The 22,299-nt window shown below is 49.0% G+C and overlaps 1 protein-coding gene across 1 annotated transcript in view; it reads right to left on the bottom strand.

The window, feature by feature from the left end:
• The window catches only part of adamts16 (ADAM metallopeptidase with thrombospondin type 1 motif, 16), a gene marked incomplete at its 5' end in the record, with an annotated part of 50,650 nt that overhangs the window by 16,563 nt on the left and 11,788 nt on the right, over window positions 1-22,299 (bottom strand). The window contains 9 exons of the mRNA XM_084471874.1: window positions 2,923-3,049; window positions 5,077-5,212; window positions 6,158-6,402; window positions 7,360-7,483; window positions 7,903-8,033; window positions 9,483-9,655; window positions 11,176-11,324; window positions 15,555-15,650; window positions 18,805-18,958. Coding sequence (XP_084328000.1) covers window positions 2,923-3,049; window positions 5,077-5,212; window positions 6,158-6,402; window positions 7,360-7,483; window positions 7,903-8,033; window positions 9,483-9,655; window positions 11,176-11,324; window positions 15,555-15,650; window positions 18,805-18,958 — 1,335 coding nt within the window. The remainder of the gene's footprint in view (window positions 1-2,922; window positions 3,050-5,076; window positions 5,213-6,157; window positions 6,403-7,359; window positions 7,484-7,902; window positions 8,034-9,482; window positions 9,656-11,175; window positions 11,325-15,554; window positions 15,651-18,804; window positions 18,959-22,299) is intronic.

Raw genomic sequence — 22,299 nt, forward strand, 5'->3', positions numbered from 1 at the left:
CCAGTGATTGATCAGTCCCAGTGTGAGTGGACCGCTCCAGGTCCAGGCCCTGGTGCCAGGGGCTCTAAGTGTGAGTGAACCCCATCACAGACCAGCCAAGGGCACCACACCCTGAAACCACATCACCACATCACTCTCGGCCTCACTGGGTGTGTGTGTCTGTGTGTGTTAGTGTGTGTATGTGTGCCTGTGTGTGTGTGTGTGTGTGTCTCTCTACTTTTTTCTGTATCTTCCTCTCTCTCTCTCTCTCTGTCTTTCTGTGTGTGTCTCTCTCTCTTTATTTATTTCCTCTCTCTCTCTCTCTCTCTGTCTCTTTCTTTTAGTTTCTTCCCCTATCTCTCTCTATCTCTCTCTCTTTCTGTGTGTGTCTCTTTCTTTCTGTATCTTCTCTCTCTCTCTGTGTCTCTGTGTGTGTGTGTCTCTCTCTTTCTTTATGTCATCCACGGTGAAAGTGGTCTCGTCATCACGTTTTTTTCACCGGTCATAGCGCTTTTCTCGTTTCTCGTGCCATTGAGAAGCGTGCGTGACGCACAGAAACGATTGAAGCGCGACCGCCTGCTCATGGCACCGCTCTGCTCAGGGTGAGGGTTGGTCGTGGGGTCTCCACTCAGAGTTCTCACTCAGTCCCACTTCAGGTCCACTGAGTGCACGCATGGACACGAAGAAAACAGCCTTCTGCCGCTTCCAGGCCCGACGCTGAAGGTCTGGGGACATAACGGATCAGCCTCACTTCTGCCCTGGATAGTGAAGCAAGGCCTTCCTAAAACGACACACTTGGTACAAATCGATAATTTTTTTACCGTTGTCTTAATATTCCTTGTTGATTTCTAGGGAACTTTAGCAGGATACAGGATTCTCCATAGCCTCTGAGAACAATAAGACAACGGAGAATGCAGTGTTGTCCATTGCCTGACAATTGGCACGTTCCCGAGGAAATGGTGTGAGAATCTAGGCAGGCTGGACTACGCCTCCCATAAAGCACCATGGTATGGCGCTCACGTTAGGGCCCAGCTGTGTGGGTTCTGCAGGGCCCAATCAGAGACACACGGCCGGGGAAGCACTGCCAAGAGTGGGAGGGGTGGGAGAGAGGGAGAACCGGGGGAAGGTCGGATCATATCGATAAGGTTTCCAGACTTTCCATTGGTATTTAAGTACGAGAAAAGTAAGTCACATACACATACACGCACAAAATACACACATACACACAAAATACACACAAAATGCAAGTCTAGATATTGGAGCTGGTTTTCCTCACAAAAAAAAATTCAATGCAGATTTAAAACAAAAAGTAAAAAACAAAATCAACAATAATTCCTGTTGAAAGGTCGCACTAAAATTCAAGACATTTTTTAAATCACGGCCTCCCCTTTGTACACTAACCGCGTTGAGTGTTGACAGTTTGAAGCGCACAAACTCATCTAAAAGAAGACTGAAACCAAAAATGGGAGGTGATGTGAGACTTTGCTCTGGAAAATCAACAAACGTGGCCCCCGCCGAGACCCCCAATAAGCTGCGTGATGACCTCATGCGCCCGGGGACCGCATCTATCACGGTCTTACTGCTCAAACAAATAAGCACACTCGCGTCGGAGCTGCTCCAGGGCCCCGGCCTCACGCGACTCACAACACACGCTGGTTAAATTACTGTCCTTTGACACGACGACACCCAAGGTGGTGGGGGCTGGGGGTGCTATCCATAATAAATATATGACAGATTCTAGCCAATCAACGTCCCTCTTAGCCCGTTGTGTCGGTCGCTCCGCAGGTCGGCCAATTGGACGACAGAAGGTTCAGACGCCAGTGATGAGCGCCACACGGAAGTGAACCGACGGGTTGATATTGCCTGGGGGTCTGGGGTCGTTTGTGGGGGTGAATCCTGCGACTGCTCCCTCTCTTCTGTCTTTCTCTGGGTGTTTATTGTTTATAGTACAATGTTCACATGAGAAAAGGGAGGACACTTGACAGACTGTGTGTACTGCACTACAGCATTGTTTCCCAGTGTTTTGTTAAGGAGGATAAATGAGGCATTACAACTTTATTAGACGCTCCTTACAGCTGTGAACAATCCAGGGAAAATCTGCATCTCCCGTTATTTCGTCTGGAGTGATTGTGTAATCCAACTTTAAAAGCCAATACCTTTTTCTTTGGTTCGAGTCCAACCTTTATTGGCAAAATATGGACACATTTATACTTGCTAGTCAAGTTGTTCCTACTCTTTCTTGAGCTGGATTAACCCTTCCTTCTGCACTAAACCAACACATATTGTTGATATTGATGTCTATATAACACTCCCAACTGGGATTTGCACTCAAACAAACACAAGCATGCGGTTGAGGCCTTTAATATTGTCGCCTCCCTACTGCTTAAAGTCTTTGGCTTAAATAGATGTTTGTTTGTAGAGATTACCCTTACCCTAAACCCAAAACCGTCTCTAACGTCATACCTAAATCTAACCATCTCTAACCTCATACCTAAATCTAACCATCTCTAACCTAACACCTAAACTTAACCATCTCTAAACTCATAACTAAACTTAACCATCTCGCGCATCATACCTACATCTAATCATCTCTAACCTTAAACCTGAACCTAACCATCTTTAATATTACCTCACACCTGCATTTAACCATCACCAACCTCATACCATACCTAAAGCTAACCATCTCTAACCTTAAACCTGAACCAACCTAAACCAAACCATATGACCTAAGACCTAAAGCTATACCATACCTCAACCTTACCATCTCTCACCTCGCATAACCAGCCAATCATTCTTGGAGTCTGGGCAGCATGGGCGGGTCGTGGTGGGATCAATCGTCACTCAAGACGGACACCTTAACACCACAACCAACCGCGCCTTTCTAAGAACGTAGCCGGGGGCCACGGTGGCCTTGCCAGGTGTACAGCCGGGCGCTCCGCTCACCTGGCGGGGCAGGGCTGTGTGTTGCAGGGCACGGGCCCCGTGGCGGGCCGGCCCTTGGCGCTGCAGTGGGACGTGTTCACCTGGACCCTCAGGTCCTTGTAGCACGCCGGCTTGGTGTGCATCTGGCCTGCAAGTGGAGACAGGCACACGTTCACGCACTCAAACGGTCACGTCCCCCGATCCTTGTTGTGTTATTCCCTTCAACCCTTCGCCCGGCGGCCGTCTTGGTTCTAAACGCTAGCTAGGTGGTAGGACCAAGATGGCCGCCAGGTGAATAAGTTCCCACCGGCGTTGTCGTTCCATGAGCGGATGAAAAAAACGGAAACGTCTAAGAAGGCAAAAGGACTATTGTAACCCGTTCGCAGAAGTTCGTTTTGGCTGGCTGCCGGCTTAAATGTCATGTTACATCATCGGGATTTAACGTGAAACCGGACTCCTGTGTGTTTTTGTTTCCTCTGTCCCCCCCCCCCCTCCCCCCCAGGTTGGAATGTGCTGTGACCCTGAGGCTAGGTCAGTCTCACCCCGCCCTAACCCCACCGCTTTTTTTGAATCCCTCTATTCTTTCCGTTAGTCAGTCACACTCTTTAATAAAAACAAATGACCTCCCCCCCGCCCCACCGCCCCACCCCCCCATCCCCGCGACTCCCCCACCCGCCCCTTCCTACACACACACACACACACACACACACACACACACACACACACACACACACACACCAGTCTCCACCCTGGCCCCATTAAGACCCCTGCAATCAGGATAGGTGGGCCCTGCAGGTGAGCAGCACCTATAGGGCGGGCATGGGAGGGGCCAGGGGGCTTGTTCTTTAACCCCGGGGTCTGAGTCACTCTGGTGCTCCACACTGAGAGCTTTTGTTCACACAGACACAAACAAAGAGCAAAACGCTGAGTCCAAAGCCAGCCGCCATCCAGAAGACATTTAGTGGACCGGGGCACAAAGTGAGCATTGTGAGCTATTTGAGGGGGAAGGATCACATGTGTGTATTAAAACACACACACACACACACACACACACACACACACACACACACCTGTAATGTTTAGTTCCAGACCCAGACAAGACATCATGGATCAAATGCGGTAGTGTAAGTGGTTGCATGTCTAAGCGTGCATTTTGCGTTTGTGCACCTTTTTCTGTGTATGTGTGTGTGTGTGTCTGCATGAACATCTTTGTGCCTTTGTGCACTTATGTGCGTCTGTGTATATGTGTGTGTGTGTGTGTGTGTGTGTGTGTGTGTGTGTGTCAGTAGTCAGGACTAAACTAGTTGCCCTCCAGTTGAATGAGGAGGAGATTATCTCCCACAGGACCCACTAATGTACCAGCGGTAATGAGGGGAAGCATCGTCTCCCCTTCTCTCCATTTAACCCGCAGCTAAAGGCCTCATTTAAGATCACAAGGAGAGACGGGGCGGCCTCAGATCTCCGTCCATTTGAAGTTGGACTTTGGCCCTTTTCTAACTAAAGGGCTTAAATGTAAACGGTAGAGAACGACTCAGGTAACTGGATCGGTAAACCGGACGAAAGAACACATTTTCAACGTATTTGACGACAATCTCATGGATAAAAGACTGAGTTCTACTCAGTCTTAGTTGTAGGGTGTGGTATCTACAGCTGGAAATTGTATTACAACCGAGTGTGGTTTACTTTTAGATTTCTTTCATCGGCCCCATTCCAATTCACTGTGCTCACTGCCAACATCAATTTATCAGTGCATATAGTTTCAAGCCACCCATGAAAGTGCGATGTCAGGTTGTCACATTGACACAACTATAGTTTAAATCGCATTGACACAAGTGTAGTTTAAATCGCATTGACACAAGTGTAGTTTAAATCGCATTGACACAAGTGTAGTTTAAATCGCATTGACACAAGTGTAGTTTAAATCGCATTGACACAAGTGTAGTTTAAATCGCATTGACACAAGTGTAGTTTAAATCGCATTGACACAAGTGTAGTTTAAATCGCATTGACACAAGTGTAGTTTAAATCGCATTGACACAAGTGTAGTTTAAATCGCATTGACACAAGTGTAGTTTAAATCGCATTGACACAAGTGTAGTTTAAATCGCATTGACACAAGTGCAGTCTAAATCGCATTGACACAAGTGTAGTTTTAATTGGTGAGCGTCCACTTGCCTCCGGCGCAGGTGGCTGAGCACTGGGCCCTCACGATGGCCCAGGTGTAGTTGTGCTTCACAGTGCTCCTCTTCTCGTCCGCCTTCTTCAGGGTGTACTCCCAGCGCACCCCGGGGTTCCAGCCCTGCACCAGGATCTACCGCAGGCAGGGGGACAAACCAGGGGTGAGACGCCCCGCGGGAGGAGGGGGGAGTCGGGAGCAGAGATGGGAGAGATGGGAGCAAGGATAGCATGAGGCGCTGGGATCCAGCAGTCCTACTATGCTATAGCAGAACTTCTGGGAGGGGCGGGGGGAGAAGGCAAGGAGCCGACGCAGGAAACCAGAGAGGGCAGCGGCGCGGAGTTATGAAGCGTTTAAATAAGTTTGAATAAGTTTATTTCTATAGTGGCCAGCCTATACGGTGTTGATTTGAAACCTTTACAGACACCTTTTGACAGTTTACTATTGCTGGCCGAATTTGTATTGGCAGATTCAGCGGTGACAGATCCCTGCCTCCAGCACTGGGAATTATTGAAACAAATATGAAGAGCAGGAAAGCAAAAGTCCCCATTCACCCAGATCTAAGCTTTTCCTATCAGAATCTAAATCAGAATCAGAAATACTCGAATGATCCCCACGGGCGAAATCTGACAATCAGATATTGATATTAATCTGAAGCGGGATTAGAGTGGTGCTGACTGGAGTTGAGGGAGCCAATGAGAGACCTTAAACTGAGTGAATCAGTACACTATGAGTGACATCCACCATAGATACACAGTTTAAATCATGGTCTAAAGAAAGTCTGCTGTGTGTTCAGGCTTGTCAACGTGTGTTGCTGCTCCTCTTTCCTGCCAGCGCTGCATGTCTGCATGGGTGCTGAAAAGTGCCATTTGATTTGGATGTAACTACAGTGGCGCTTTCCCACAAGCCTTTACTTAGGAGAACACCCAGCCGCACTCTGCGCGCTGGACCGCATTCTTACATTTGACTCACGGCTCGAGCAGCTGATAACAGGCGGAATCACAAAAAAAAACAAAAAAACGAAGGGGAGTCAAAATAACAAAGCTTCACATGGAACAAATAAAGGGGTGGTGTCGATACCTCTACGATGAGGGTCTGGTTGGTGGGGCCCGTGGAGGTGAGGCTCTCGGGCCGGTTGTAGGGCCTCTTGTACTCAAACAGGGCCCCCGCCATGGGGTGTCTGCCAGGCCAGTCCACGGTCCAGCGGCCATTCAGGTGGTAGCGCCTCTGGGCGTCCCGCACGGCCAGGTAGGAGCTGGAGCTGTTGAGCTCCACCACGCGGATGCTCCGCGCCCCGGCGGGGAGGGTCACCACCCCATAATACTCTGGGGGGGGGGGGGGGGGGAATAATATTATGAATAATGATACCAAGCAGCGGCCATGCCCTTGGGATGATCACGAGGAGCAGACGGGAGCAGAGTGTTGTACCGGTATTGGCCTGTAGGTGGTTCGTGGTAAACCGGTCTCAAACGAAGATCAATGGGATTTCATTCTCTAATACAAAGCCAATGAGTATTTTAGTTTTTTTTTCAGCTTGGCTCAGTAGCTAGTTCATCTTTATGTTATATTTTATAAGGTCCTGGTTGACGTACCTGGTTGTTATATAATATCACAATATTAATATTCTATATATTTCTTAGGTAATATAACTTCAATTTAATTTAATGATAGAATAATAACTGGCTGCTACCTTCAAAATAATTGTGTAAACTAATCACTATTTGTTATTTCTGGCTAACACTGGGTTGATGCGACCTGTCGGAAGCTCTTATCTGTTACCTAAAACATCTCGTCTTTTCATCTTGAATCCTACACTGAAAGCAGCACATTCACAAGACGGCGGTTCACGACTGAAGAGGCTGTGTGAATCAGCTGCTCAAGCGCACCACTTGTTTAATCATTTGGCTCTTTCAGACATTGGCTCGCACACCCTCATGGAGACGTGTACTTTGGCCATGCTATATACATTAAGCCTTTAGTATAGTACGGCCAAAGTACACATCACCCCCACTTGTGTCAAAACCTTGATAGCATTGGGTCACCAATGAAGACATTAATTAGTATCTCAATCGGTATTAGGGTATTAAGTATTCTGCCGCAGCAGCTGCAAAAGATCCTCTTAAACTTAATAGAGTGTAAAGTATTTTGGAGGAGACTGAGGAAAAAGGAACGGGGAACCGCAGCACATTCTGACACAGTCTAAAGATCATTAAATATCACCACCGCCACTGGAGTTGGATTTCCTATCCCCAGACCCTGAGCGGTGGGAGCGGGGGACGTACGGTTGCCATAGTGCTGCTTGGTGTACTGGCCCCTGTACACCTTGCAGGTGGAGTTGTCCCCATTACACACGCCACACATGTCCGGCACGGCCTTGGAGCCCAGCACACGGTCACAGCCCACTTTCTGCAGAGGGGAAGAACATCGATTTAATTCAGCTGGTTATTGTCGGCCGTGAACGAATGACGGCAGAAGGGTAAGGTGATTCGGCCGAGGAGAAGCAAAGGTAGCCTACCACTGCCAAAGTAGATTATTTCTGATTACATATTTCTGATTACTGATTACATATTCGTTGGTTTCATCGGTAACGGTATTGTTTCTTTAGCAAATCAATTTGCTGGAATTCAACAAACATTTTTGGGGGTTCTCAAGAAAAACATCACAGGCAAGAACTGGATCTGCACGTACAAAGTTAAAAAAATAAAACAAAAACCAATGTCACAGACTTAACAACATTATCGGTGACATAGTGACGATCCACACGCTTTCAACTCTCGGAGCGATGTGATTGGGATTGAGTTTACACAAAGCAAAGCCAGGACTACCTCACAAAGGCCGTCGATGCAGACGTTGGACGTGTCCTGGGAGCACAGAGTCCCGTCCTTCACTTTGCTGGCCAGGGCGAAGAAGAAGTCATAGCCCTCAGCAAAGCAGTACAGTTTACACAGGTCCTGGTCTGGAAGAGAGAGAGAGAGAGAGAGAGAGAGAAGGGAAGGAGAGAGAGAGAGAGAGAGAGAGAGAGAGAGAGAGAGAGAGAGAGAGCGAGAGAGCAGAGAGAGAGAGAGAGAGAGAGAGAGAGAGAGAGAGAGGAGAGGAGAGAGAGAGAGAGGAGAGGAGAGAGAGGGGGAGAAGGGAGAGAGAGAGAGAGAGAGAGAGAGAGAGAGAGAGAGAGAGAGGGGGGGAGAGAGGGGGGAGGGTGGAGAGAGTGGGGGGAGAGAGAGAGAGAGAGAGAGAGAGAGAGAAATAGAGAGGAAAGAGAGAAGAAAGAGAGAGCGTGAGAGAGCGAGAAAAGCGAAAGAGAGAGAGCAAGAGAGAGAGAGAGACGAGAGAGAGAGAAGAAAGAGAGAGAGAGGAAAGAGAGAGAGCGAGAGGGGTGGGGTGCAGCAGAAGAGAGCACAGCTGTCACAGCGGTCCTCCCCAGCTGTGGCGTGCTATGTGAGAGCCACGGTGGACGGGGAGTGTGAATGTTGATTTGTTTTGTCCGTGAGCCTTCAGAGTCAGCGGAGGCCGTGATTTGATGACAACGCAGGGGACGCGGCGCACAACATCGTCATACAAACAAGTCCAGCCACAGCTCTGTCCAAGTTAGCATCAAAAGGACACAACGTATGATCAACAAAAAGCAGGCATGGCAACACAACAGCGACGCGGTGCCAAGATTGCAACAAGGAGACCATATGCTTCCACTGTAACATTATCATGACAGTCATCGTGGACATTCTTCAGCGGTATCGTCCTGACTCAGACCGTGTTCTCGTGGCTTACAGCGGTCGGCAAAGCGAAGCACACCAGAGGACGAGGAGCCACACACTGTGTCAGCGCGAGTGTGTGTACATGGTAAATGAATACACTGCATAGGCCTCTGAAGAATAGGTCCCGCCTTCGCGGCTCCGGTTCCCTTCACATAGTGGGTTTATTAGCATTAATAATCGTTAACTGCTCTAACGGCACCGACGATCCAAAAACCCAGTCCAAACTAGATGGAAAAAGTGTGTCAAAGGCTTTTACTTCTCCGCCACCTACAGAGTTTGTTATGTACGATCATTCATAAACCCCGTGTTATATCCCGTAGACATTTGACCGAGGGAACCGGGGAGCCTCGGAGGCGGGGCTTATTCTTCAGAGGTCTATTTATACAGCGCTTTTCTAACCGGTGGCCACTCAAAGCGCTTTCCAATGGTGCCTAACATTCACCCACATTCATACACATATTCACACATTCACACACCGACGGCGGTGTCAACCATGCAAGGCGACAGCCAGCTCGTCCGGAGCAGTGAGGGTTAGCCGTCCTGCTTAGGGGCACCTCGACACTCCACTAGGAAGAGCCGGGGATCGAGCTAGTAGCAACCTTCCGGTTACCAGTCGTACGTGTGTGTGTGTGTGTGTGTGTGTGTGTGTTTACCGTCCACTCGGGTGTAGGGCCTCCAGTTGTAGTACCAGCCTCTGAACTGCTTCCCGTTGTGTTCGGCGCACTGCTGGGCCCTGTAGCTGGCGGCGCCGGACGGGCAGTCCTCCGTGTTGCACAGCTTGTAGGAGCGGGACGAGCCCTGGCAGTACTTCCCCCCGAAGGCCGGCCTGAGGGGGCGGAGGGTGGATGGGTCGATCAGGACGGATCCATTGAGCGACATCAGCGCACAGGGAGGAGTCTCACGAGGACCAGCTTAGGCACGTGTTACTTACGTAGTCCTTTGCTAGATGGACCTGATGTGTGATGGGCGGGATTGTTGCGTGTGTGCGTGTGTGTGTGTGTGTGTGTGTGTGTGTGATGTGTGCCTGTGTAGAGAAGTGAGTAGTGTTTCTGTGTGTGTGTGTGTGTGTGTGTGTGTGTGTGTGTGTGTGTGTGTGTGTGTGTGTGTGTGTGTGTGTGTGTGTATGTGTGTGTATGTGTGTGTTTGTGTGTGAATACAGGTTTGGATCTCCAGGTGATGATCCTGCTAATCCTCAGCTGGGGACTATTACATCTTCTGTAAGCTCCTCAATCACAGCCTCTCTCACTTCTCTCTCCCTCTCTCTCCCTGTCTTTCTCTCTCTCTCTCTCTCTCTCTATCAGTCTCGCTGTGTTTCTATCAGCGTATGCACTCTTCTATCCTTCATATATAGAGAGAACTGCATATTTCCTTTCAATGCTCCATCCATCACTCTGTCCTCCACCCACTCTCTCTCATACTCTCATTCTGCCACCACCACACTTTTTCATGCACACGCACGCACACACACACACACACACACACACTCACACAGACACACACAAAAACACACACACGCACACACTCTCTCTTCTTCAGTCTTCTGCCTCTGTCTTATTTAACCCTGATATCTGACAGGAACTTGGCATGGGTAGACGGTAGGAGCAGACAGCCCCCCCCCCAGCCTCCGCCTCCATCGACCCAAAGGCCTGACACACTGACAGAGCCCACGCACGTGTGAGTGACTGAGTAATTGAGTGAGCCGGTGACTGAGGGAGACTTAAGTGATCCGACCGGGCGGGGGGGGGGGGGGGGGGTGACAGATCCCCTGTCAGCCATCTTTGCTATTTTAATCAAGTGTCTTCTTCTTCAGGTAATATGTACTCTGACCGGAGGGCTGCGGGGCCAGCCAATGAAGAGAGAGCACATCTTATGCCTGTGTCTGTGTGTGTGTATATGTGTGTGTGTGTGTGTGTGTGTTTTTGTGCATTATTGTGTCTAGGAATTTGTTAACATGCATGCATGTATGAAAATAGCCAATAAAAATAGCGTGTGTGTACGTGTGGTGAGGTAAATGTGTGTGTTTGTGTACATATATGTGTGTGTATTTGTGCGAGCTATTCCGTTTTCAGATATTTATATGTGTGTGTGTGTGAGTGCGTTCATGAGTGTATGTGTGTGTGTGTGTGTGTGTGTGTGTGTGCGTGTGCTGCATGCGTGTGCTGCATGCGTGTGTGTGTGTGTGTGCCCATGCATTCATGCATGTATGTTGATGTGGGTTCATGTGTGTGTGTGTGTGTGTGTGTGTGTGTGTGTGTGTGTGTGCCCATGCATTCATGCATGTATGTTGATGTGCGTTCATGTGTGTGTGTGTGTGTGTGTGTGTGTGTGTGTGTCCTCAGCCTGTACCTGGGGTCGGCGCACTGCCTCTCCCTGTAGGTGACGCCGCTCTCACAGCTGCGGGAGCAGGCCGTCCAGGCGGACCACGGGGACCACCCTCCGTGCTGCGGCCGCGGGCCCTCCTCCCCCTGCTTCACACACTGGCCCCGGCGGCACCACTGGAGGGGCGGGGGAGGGCGGAGGAGGAGGTGGGGGGGAAAAGGTGGAGGTGGGGGTGGGGGTGGGGGTGGGGGGAAAAGGTGGAGGTGGGGGTAAAGGTGGAGGTGGGGGGAAAAGGTGGAGGTGGGGGTGGGGGTGGGGGTGGGGGGAAAAGGTGGAGGTGGGGGGAAAAGGTGGAGGTGGGGGTGGGGGTGGAGGTGGTGGTGGCAGAGGAGGGTGGTGGGGGTGGAAGTGGAGGTGGGGGTAAAGGTGGTGGTGGCAGAGGAGGGTGGTGGTGGAGGAGGAGGTGGGGGTGGGGGTGGTGGTGGTGGGGGTGGAAGTGGAGGTGGAGGTAAAGGTGGAGGTGGAGATGGTGGTGGAGGTGGTGGCGGAGGAGGTGAAGGCGGAGGATGGTGGGGGTGGAGGTAAAGGTGGAGGTGGTTGAGGGGGAGGTGGAGGTAAAGGTGGAGGTAAAGGTGGAGGTAGTGGTGGAGGTAAAGGTGGAGGTAAAGGTTGAGGTGGAGGTAAAGGTGGTGGTGGGGGTGGAGGTGGTGGTGGAGGGGTGAGGTGGAGGTGGAAGGGTGAGGTGGAGGTGGAGGTGGGAGGGGAGGGGACATGAATGTTAATAAAACAATACGTCGAGACCTCAACCCATAACACCGACACAGTTTGATTACAATCAATAAAAGGTGCTGTAGGCACGAATCAAGAGTTTTAAAGAGAGAGGGCAGAAAAAAAAACGGCGAGAGAGAGAGCAGAGATTCTGAAAGCCGAACAACGGAAGTGCGTAAACTCCCTCCCTCCCTAAGCAGGTTGCATTTCAAGCACCGGGAATAGATGCCCTTGTTGGTCGGAAATCAAAATCAAAATAGTCCCGGACAGATGCAGGCGGCGTCAACCAGATTCTCACACTGCATTTCACTCAATAGCTGACGGATGGCTGCACGCTGCAAAACGTCCTGAAAATAATCGCTCTTAAATCTTACCTACAGCACACTAGCTGCTTTGGGCTCATTCTTTTTTTTTCCCCCCCAAAGAGAAATGGGTTTGACTTTGAAGATAATTAAAATCTCTGCCTCACTCTTTGAAAAGTTTTGGGCTGTCAAGTTAGATCTGTTGAGGTAAACTACTTTGAGAGTGCTCGGCTTGACGTGATGTAAGTAAGAGGGGGGTTTCGGCGAAAAATGAACACCTAATATCACTGGGTGCATTGTGGCTTTGAATGGCGGGCCCAATTACTCGCTCCTCCAGCCTAAAACCACTGAATGCAATGGGACACAACATTATGTCACAAGTCGTTTCCTGACATAGCTTGGAAGAGTCTAATAAGTATAGAAGGGTGGAACAAAATCACGCACGAGAGCAAGCTGGAACACACTTGCACACATAAAAGCAAAGCCACACACATAAATGAAACCCATTCGTGCACTTATTAATCACGCACACATTAATCATTTGTCACTGATATCAGCTGATACCAGTGTGTTGAATTCTGGATATGCATGCACAGAAAATATGGGGAATGCAAGCACACAAACACACACACACACACACACACACACACACACACACACACACTCACACATTCACATAGATAAAACAAACCCACACACACACACACACACACACACACACACACACACACACACACACGCACACACAGACACACACACACACACAGACACACACACACTAATCTTGTGGTCCTTGACTGAGACCCAGAACAGCTGATTTCCCCCCTCCAGTTTCCCCTCTGTGGCCGAGTGCCAGGGATGCCTTACTGAGCCTGTCATAGTTCTCATGGAGCTAATAGTCCCGAGGAGGCGGAGAGGAGGATTTACCCATCAAGTTCAATATATTGTAGGAGGCAACTATGGGTGAGGGGCTGTCAGAGGGGGGGGGAGACGGGGAAGAGAGGGGAGAGAGGGCTGTAAGGAAAAGCTGTTCTATTTTCTTTTCCTCCTCCTATTTGTTCCAAAAAAATAACAACAGGCCCAAAATGAAGTGCAAATGAAAAGAGAGGCCGACAGACAGACAGACAGACACACAAACACAGAGAGATCCTCACCGTCCCCGCCAGCCAGCCAGAGACAAACAGACGGGAAGCCAGACCGAAAGCCATATAAACAAAAAAGACAGGCAGGACAAAGAAAGCAAGCAAGCAAGGACGCAAAAAAGAAAGAAAGAAGTGCGGCTTATTTTTCCGACGTTAAACATTGAGCAGCATTAAACTCCAAAACCAGGGTTTGAACAGCAGGACGAGTGCTTCCCGTCTGTCCACAGCAGTGCTTGTGTTTTGTTAAGCTCACTGCCCATTCAGTCTCAATTCTGTTTAGCTGCAAATCCAATTGACATCCTTTTGGTTTGCTTGCAACTTAAGTAAATACCTTGATATAAGCTCACAAAGACACTGGTTTGAAACTGCAGTGTGTGTGTGTGTATCAAAGTATAAGGTCTTTCCCAGAGTCAGTAATGATGCTTTGCCAAGACATGTCCCTAGTAGCAGTGCAATAAAGGAAATGTCATTTTCATTCAGATCACAAGCTTGGTATCACAAGCTTTCCCCAGTTCTCCACATAAAGTCAGTTGTTCAGTTTCTAAGGGCTTTGAGGGATGCAGTCAACTCTACTGACCTTAGTATATTTTTGGCGAATAAACGGTGTGTGCGTATGTGCGTGTGTGTGTGTGTGTGTGTGTGTGTGTGTGTGTGTGTGTGTGTGTGTGTGTGTGTGTCTGTGCATGTATCAGGGATCTAACACAATATTATGTGTGTGTGTGTGTGTATCTGCTTACACATAAAGCTGCAAAAAGAAGCATGTTTTACTTTGTGTGAGAACGTGTCAACCTCGATAACTTACTTTCAAGTTTGTTTGAACGCAAAACATCAATATCAGTAGCATCCTGACAAGCCATTCCTGGCATACCTCCAGGAGATCTGGGGGGGTTTCCACCTAAACATCCCCCTAGATCCTATTTTAGTGTTATCCAATTTGAGGGTAAGCTGTGGATACTGAATCTAGACGCGGATGCGGATTAAAACGTATCTACCTGGAACTTCAAGGCCGGGATAATCACGCACAGTGCCTGTGCAGCATCTCCTCTTGTTTATCGTCAGAAGTGAGCGACGTTTCTCAACATTTGATTTGCTCCGCAAAATGTTAAAGTACTGATTGCAGCGAGCGTGACTGCCAAGATAGTTTTCCCCCTGAACAATCTCTTATTCCCCCATGCAACTCCAAAGAGTTCCTGGGGAGCGTTACTTTGGTTCTGTGGTTTGTTTGGTTGAGATGGTTGCTAGGGGCGCCCTGTCCTCATTTGACGATATAAAAAAAATCCTCAAATGAGCCTAAAGCATGTGAACACTAAGATCTTTCAACGGCTTCTTTGGCATTCGACGGGTCAAAGTGGTGTGTGATTAAAAAAACAAAAAACGACCGGCAGATATTCCACCGCAAATCTGGCACGGAAATCTCATAAAGCTGAGGTTCATTAGCCGCATTACAGAACCCCGCGCAGAAAAGGCATTGTTTCCAACCGTTCTTTTTTTTTGATAACATCTCTTTAGCTAAAATAAATTCAGACAAAATCGGATGCACTGACTACATCTCCTCCCTTGATTCTCCGACCCCCTCCCTCCCTCCCTCCCTCCTCTGGGACCACCCCTCCCCCATCTCCCCCCCCCCCCACTCTGGTCTATTGGCCTCGCTCCAGCACTGGGACCCCGGGGGGGGGGGGGGGGGGGGGAGAGCGGCATGGAGAACCAGCGGGGAGATGCTCGTTCTCTGTTGAACTCCTGGCCTCTGCTTCCTATAGCGCTCCGACTGGAGGAAACTTCTCATCATGCAGCCCGGAGATAGACATCCCGACCATGGCTTATTATTAAGGAGTCGTCATGGATCGCTCCCGTGGTCTGACCTTTCCCAAACGGCTCTTCGTGCGGGGCGGGGTGGAAACAGACGTCGAAACGAAGCTTGCTTGGAGGAGACAGAGGTGCTGTGGCGGTTGTAGGGCAACGCAATGTTATTGTGGCGATGCTAATGAGAGGTTAGTGCTTCTGCAACACACACACACACACACACACACACACACACACACACACACACACACACACACACACACATAAACGTGTGCACACACATGCACTGAGGCACAGACACACACACAGACACACACACACACACACACACACACACACACACACACACACACACACAGACACAGACACAGACACTAATACATGTTAAATTCACCATGTCGGGCCCACAGGACGAGCCTTCGGCCGCGGGCATGAACTTGGTCTCACACTTCCTCCCGACGCGGTGGCACCACAGGGCCTTGCAGATGTCCTGCAGAACACAGAGGGGGAAACGCATTGAGAGGACACAAGGATTCACACAGTGGAGGAGACGAGAGAGAGGGAGAGAGAGAGAGAGAGAGAGAGAGAGAGAGAGAGAGAGAGAGAGAGAGAGAGAGAGAGAGAGGGAGAGAGAGAGAGAGAGAGAGAGATAAAGGCTGCCTGTTATGTCATGATCTTGACTACTGGGGTCAATGGCACATTGGTAATGCTTTTCTGTGCGTGCCGCATCTGAAGCAGTGTAATGTTTCCCCTAATCCGCTCTATGGACCCCCCCCCCCCCCGGATAACAGGCTTTGATTCAAACTCATTGCAACAACTTAAGGAAGTAGTATTTAAAAAAAGGAAAACCCTGTCAGCTGCCCAGCACTAAGCGTTGGTCTCACTAATGAGTGGACTCGGTTTTACGGCACTGTAATTATGTTCGAAAACACGCTTTTTTTCTGAAACCCAATTACAGTAGTGGGACGGTTAAACATCTTTCTCACGGCACCTGTTTATGGGGTTGATTTTCATGAAGTGGTTCGTTTGGCTTTCGGAGAACTACGCGTCGGGATAGCGATGGGAACGTCGGTAAAGGCTTTCGGGACATGGATGTTTTAGGAAATGTATCGCTGAGTTGGGAATAGCTGCAGCTCCAGTTTTCCAGAGCTGTGATAACTGAGATGGCAAACAAAGCACTAATGATGTATTTTGACTCGTGGTGTTGTCAAGCGTTCAGGGGAGGAGGAGCCTAGGGGAAGAGCGTGAGACATACAGGGCTGATTTGGTCAGTTGACATTAACACGTTTCATATAATGAGGCGGACTCAATTCAACTTTTACAGTACCTTGGCATTTAGTGAAAGGATCCCAAATGTGTTTATACGCCACTGGTGTTAGTAGTTAACCCTATACACTTTGCATTTAGTACATATTGTTTTTATTCTAATGTTGTTTTAAGTTTTTAGCAATCTCTGGCACAAAAACGTTTGTCTGGATTATTAAAGTTCTATCTTTACTTACGTTACCTTTGTGAAACAATAGCCCTTCACCTGTGTGCTGCATTTCAATTTGGGACATTTCCCCACTCAGAGAAAGCTCCGGAGTAGCTAAAAAAACATGGCACGCTACTCAATCTCCTCCTTGTTTTTCCTTTTTTGTCATCATTCCCTCTTTTTATTATGTCCACATTGTTACTATTTGAATGACCGTGTTTGGTTTTGACAGCTCAGTACAGATGGAGACAGGCACCCCTGCCCCCCAACAGCTTTCGGCCAAAACCACACGGTGGAACCCATCCCAGGGCCTAATTGTGCAGATGTTTCTGAACGAGCATCAGGCTTTTCCAGAAATCCTCAGAGCTTGTGCAAAAAAAAAAAAAAAAACAGAGGAAAGAAAAAGAAGCAACTTAAATATGAGTTTAGGAGGATTGGAAGGAAGAGGAGGGAGATGAAGAGATTGGAAGAATATAGTAACACAAGGAGAGAGGGGAAAGAAAGAAGGATTGAATGATAGGAAGAAAGACAGAAAGAAGGAAAGAAGGCAAGAAAGACAAAGAGAGAGAGAAAGAAAGATCGAAAGAAGGAAAGAAGGAAAGAAGGAAAGAGAGAGAGAAGGAAAGAAAGACAAAAAGAGAGAGAAAGATAAAGAGAAATTGAGGGAGAGGAAGAAAGAAAGAAGGAAAGAAAGAAAGAAAGTGACGACATGAGAGGAGATGAAAATGAGGTGTCGACAAGCACAGAAATACTAAAACATGTCAAAATGAAGGCCGTTATCAAGCTGCTGTGATTTCCATAGCGGGGCAAGGCGACTCCGCCCCGGACCCCCTGGAGAGAAGCCCTTGGCTCGCCTCGCCGGGTCTTATCGCGGCGACGCCTGCCAAGCGCCTTTTGCAAAACACATTTCTGACACGGCGGGCTTGACCTGGCCAAGTTCTCTGTCTATTTATTTTTCTTGAGAAACAAGTGTGTGGAAAGGTAGTGAGCGGGGGGGGGGGGGAGGCTTGGCCCGGGACCTGGCCTCCAGCGCACCTCGCTGCTCCGAGGTGTTCGGAGAGTGTTAGTGCAAATGAATAAAACATGTACAGCCCAGTCAGCAGAGTGAGACCGATCGCCGAGGAAGATCTGTATCCACTCGTCCGTCTGCCTGCCTGTCTGTCTGTGTGTCCGTCTCCCTGTCCATCTAGTTATCCGTCTATCCCTTTTTTTCGCTGCCCAGGGATTTGCGGATGTTTAACCGGCCTTCCTGTCTGACTCTGACATCTCCGATTTGACTTAACGTGACTTTTTTTAAAAATATTTTACTGCAGACTAAACATATACTTACAACTAGTAGACTGTTGCATTAAATTTAAACGCTACCGTCAAAATAAAATAAAATTGACAGTCGACTTGTCAGACTAAGCGGTCGGGCTACGTTGCTCCATGTGTGATGTTCTGTACGGTAGCACCGGACCGTTTGGGAACCAGTTTCCCCCCCCTGCGCCCCATGCTGAGCCCCCTCTCAGCGGGGCGGCCAGACAATGGGAGAGCAGTGGGGAGAGATTCCCACTGGCACCCCTCCAGTGTATATTTAGTTGTCTATCCCTGAGAGTATTTTGTAGTCAGAGCTGTAACTCTTTTCTCGTAACCCCAGTGTGTGTCTGGGATCCGCAGCAAAAGTAAACCAGATGAGTTATTTGTTTTTACGTGTGGTGCAACCTGTGTGCGTATGTGTGTGCGTATTTGTGTGCTTTGTCTGTTTCTATATTGTCATACATATGCATGTGAGTGAGAGACATAGAGTGAGACTGAGACAGAGAGAGAGAGAGAGAGAGACAGAGAGAGACAGAAAGAGATTGAGAGGGAGAGTGACAGAGAGAGAGAGCGAGAGAGAGAGAGAGATAATTTATCATTTGGCAATTGGTAATAGGCCAGTGAGGGAACTTTGCCCTTTTTGTAGCATTCTGTTTTATAGCTTTATCTACAGCCTCATGTGAATGTAACGCCAATACTTTCCTGACATTGCAGACAGCATGAAGGGCAGTGGTAAGGCATACAAAGACAGAGAATCATTTGAATGTGAATCACCGAATGGATTCAGGAGTGTGCGTGCGGCAAGATAAGGTAATGCGGAAAAACCCCACAATGCAGGGAATCACTATAATTCTTCCCGGCTTTGTTTTACCTTCTTAAAATCAAGGGTGCAGAGTTTGGCCTTCTCCCCAAACTGCCATTTGCACTGTGTGTCTGCATCGTACATCTCCCCTGGCAGCTTCTCTGGATACTGGTACTCCTCCACCGCTCTGGGCTCATCTGATAGACACAGAGCCTGGGCTGAACTGGAGGAGAGAGGAGAGGAGGAGAGGGGAGAGGGGAGAGGAGGAGAGGAGGAGAGGAGGAGAGGAGGAGAGGAGGAGGAGAGGAGGAGAGGAGGAAAGGAGGAGAGGAGAGGGGAGAGGAAGAGAGGAGGAGAGGAGAGGGGAGAGGAGGAGAGGAGGATAGGAAAGGGGAGAGGAGGAGAGGGGAAAGGAGAGGTGGAAAGACAGGCGAGGAGAGGAGAAAAGGAGAGGAGAGGGGAGGTGAGGAGATGTGGAGAAGTGGATATAGAGAAGTGGAGGGGGGAGGTGAGGAGAGGTGGGTAGGTGAGGAAAGTTGGAGAGATGGAAAAAGGGTAGAGGCGAGAGGAGATAAGGAGAGGAAGGGAGGTGAGGAGATGTGGATAGAGAGAAGTGGGGAGGAGAGGGGGAGAGGGGAGAGGAGAAGTGGACAGAGAGGTGAGGTAGAGTGGAGTGGAGAAGACAGAAGTAGAGGAGAGGGGAGATGGGGAGAGGGGGAGAGGAGGATAGAGAGGAGAGAAGAGGAGAGGAGAGAAGGAGAGGAGGGGAGGTGAGGTGAGGCGGAGAGACAGGAGAGGGGAGATAAGGGAGAGGGGGGGCGAGAAGAAGCGGTGGAGAGAGGAGATGAGCAGTTGAGAGGAGGAGAAGAGTCGATTATGTGAACATGTAGACCAAAAGTGAATCCATTACAATGGTGGCGGATGTGGGAAAATGGGTGAAGAGTGAGGAGCCAGAGGAAGGGCGGAGTGGGAGAGGGAAGGTCAGAGGTGAGAGAGAAGGAGAGGTGAGGAGACGAGGGGAGGACAGGAGAAGAAAGCAAGATCACGCAGGAGGGACAAGGGGGGAGGGTCAATAATTCATGTATCTTTAAACAACTCTGCTCATACACGACCTGTAGACCTAAACAAAACATTAGCTACGTTTTAACATGTCTTTTTAAGATAAATAATCGCCACCGCAATCCAGTCCTTCATAGAAGCACGATTGTGTGAACCAGAATTAGCCCTCTAGGTCCTATTGTTTCCCCTGCGTCGGAGAGAGTGCCATGAAGCGTTGCCAAGGCAACAAAACAGGCTTGCCAAACTCCAACCCTGAGAGTAATGGTTTTAAGCCATCAGACACTCAATTACCACAGAGGACAGAGAGTAAAGGCTGGCCCCAATTTCTCATATACTAGCCCATTGATGCTTTGTGTGTGTGCGTTTGTGTGAGGGTGTGTTTGTGTGTGTTTGTGTATGTGTGTGTGTTTGTTTATATGTGTATGTGTTAGTGTTAGTGTGTTTGCCTGTGTGTGTATGTGTGTGTTTATATGTGTGTGTGTGTGTGTGTGTGTGTGTGTGTGTGTGTGTGTGTGTGTGTGTGTGTTAGTGTTAGTGTGTTTGCCTGTGTGTGTGTGTTAGTGTTAGTGTGTTTGCCTGTGTGTGTATGTGTGTGTTTATATGTGTATGTGTGTGTGTGTTTGTGTTAGTGTGTTTGCCTGTGTGTGTGTGTGTGTGTGTGTGTGTGTGTGTGTGTCATGGGACGGGGGTTTCACCGGTAACTGATATCTTTAGTAACCATACAGAGAGGTTTTACAGCTTTAACATTGGAATAATATAACACAAAATATTGCAGGGAAGGCTTGAAATGGCATGCTAAGTTGGAAACATCCATCGTGTCAGTGAGTGGTCCTGATTGCTTTAGCAGAGAGCGAGTCTGCGTCCACCCGTGTGTGTGCGTGTATGTGTGTGTGTGTGTCTGTGTGTGTGTGTGTGTGTCTCGTATATGTGTGTCGAACTTCATGCGGTTTACGAGCCATGTGCAGAGCTATAGAGAACAATGACTGCTCTGCTGTCATTACTGGATTCTGTTCTGTTATCCCCTGTTAGCCACACGATATGTCACAGGGAGAGAGTCTGAACAACACATTTGAAACACATAAACACACATGGGGACAGGCACTCCGACAGATGGTCCCGAGTTCCCCGGTTCCCTTGTTCTCCGGACCACCCTGGCTCCACACGCCTAGCGGGATCGTTGCGAGCCGTGCTTCGGAGCAGTACGTTGTGTAGTAACGCACGTCCCACACGCCCAGACGCAGCTGGCTCATCGGTTACAGGAGGAGAGAGAGAGAGAGAGAGAGAGAGAGATGGCGGCCGCCATTGTTGCCTAACTCATCGTTTTTTTTTAAACATCCACTCGGGCACTTCCTGTCCACTGTGCTCGACTATCCAGCGACTTCCTGGAAGGACGCTCAACTCCGTGGATCCCGTTTGGGTTTCCGTGACAACACGCAAATCCAGACCTACACCTACACCCGACTTTTCATCGCGACCCTTGCTATCGTTTACCGAAAGATACCGGCCGTGTTTTCATATCGACGCTGAGAATCCAAACCAATTAACCATCGTCAGACCGCACCTCTTGTTTATCTTTTCATTGGCCGACGCTCTGGCTGAATAAATAGCGGTTGTTGTCAGACCCCCAGCAGGGATCCCCAACGGTCACATGGTCTGGGGCCGGGCGTGTGACGCCCAGGAGTGTTTTGTTTATTTATTCCTGCTGTTAAATATAGGGCTGACAGGCCCTAACGAGGATGAGGTCATCCCCAGCTCTAATAACCCCCGCCTCCGTCTCTGACAGAGGAGAGGTCCGCTGGGTGGGGGGGTGGGGGGAGGAGTGGGCGTAGGACGGGAGACCTGACAGAATGTAGCGGAGGGCACTGCTCTCGGCCGATCTGGTTTCACTAACCCACACGCACCGTGTTCAAGCAAACACACACACTGTATACACATGGGCATGCACATACAGATACCCACAGGCACACACATCCACCAACACAGATACGGCCTCGTCTTTTTCACACTGGCACTCCTCTACTTGCAGGGGAACATGCGTATCCACATACTGTTTGTAACACAAGACCAACGGCAACATACGGAGAACAGGGGTATCAGACAGCCTGGCTGCTCTGACGGCTATATTTAAGACCTTTAGACACACACAGACACACTCACAAACAGATGCGCACACACACACGCACACATACATGCACACACACCGACTAACACGCACACTCACTCCATATCATTGTGTTGGCAAAACAAGTCGGTACGTTGTTTTACCATTTCAATTCAGCTTCTCACTTTCCGGTTTTCCTTTGTGTTTTCCCATTTTTACTATGTGCACCACTGTTACCATGAATCCCGCATTCCTAAATGTGACTATATGGTAATTAACTACTCTGGCATGAATGGAATACACTGGGGCCTTAATTACATGTACTTTCACAGCCAATAGCAATGTCACTGCTAAACAGCACTAAGTGTTACTATTTAACAGTGGAATGCAATGACTAACTAATG

This window comes from Micromesistius poutassou (assembly GCF_964030765.1).
Source record: "Micromesistius poutassou genome assembly, chromosome: 8".
In the NCBI taxonomy this organism is placed as follows: Eukaryota; Metazoa; Chordata; class Actinopteri; order Gadiformes; family Gadidae; genus Micromesistius; species Micromesistius poutassou.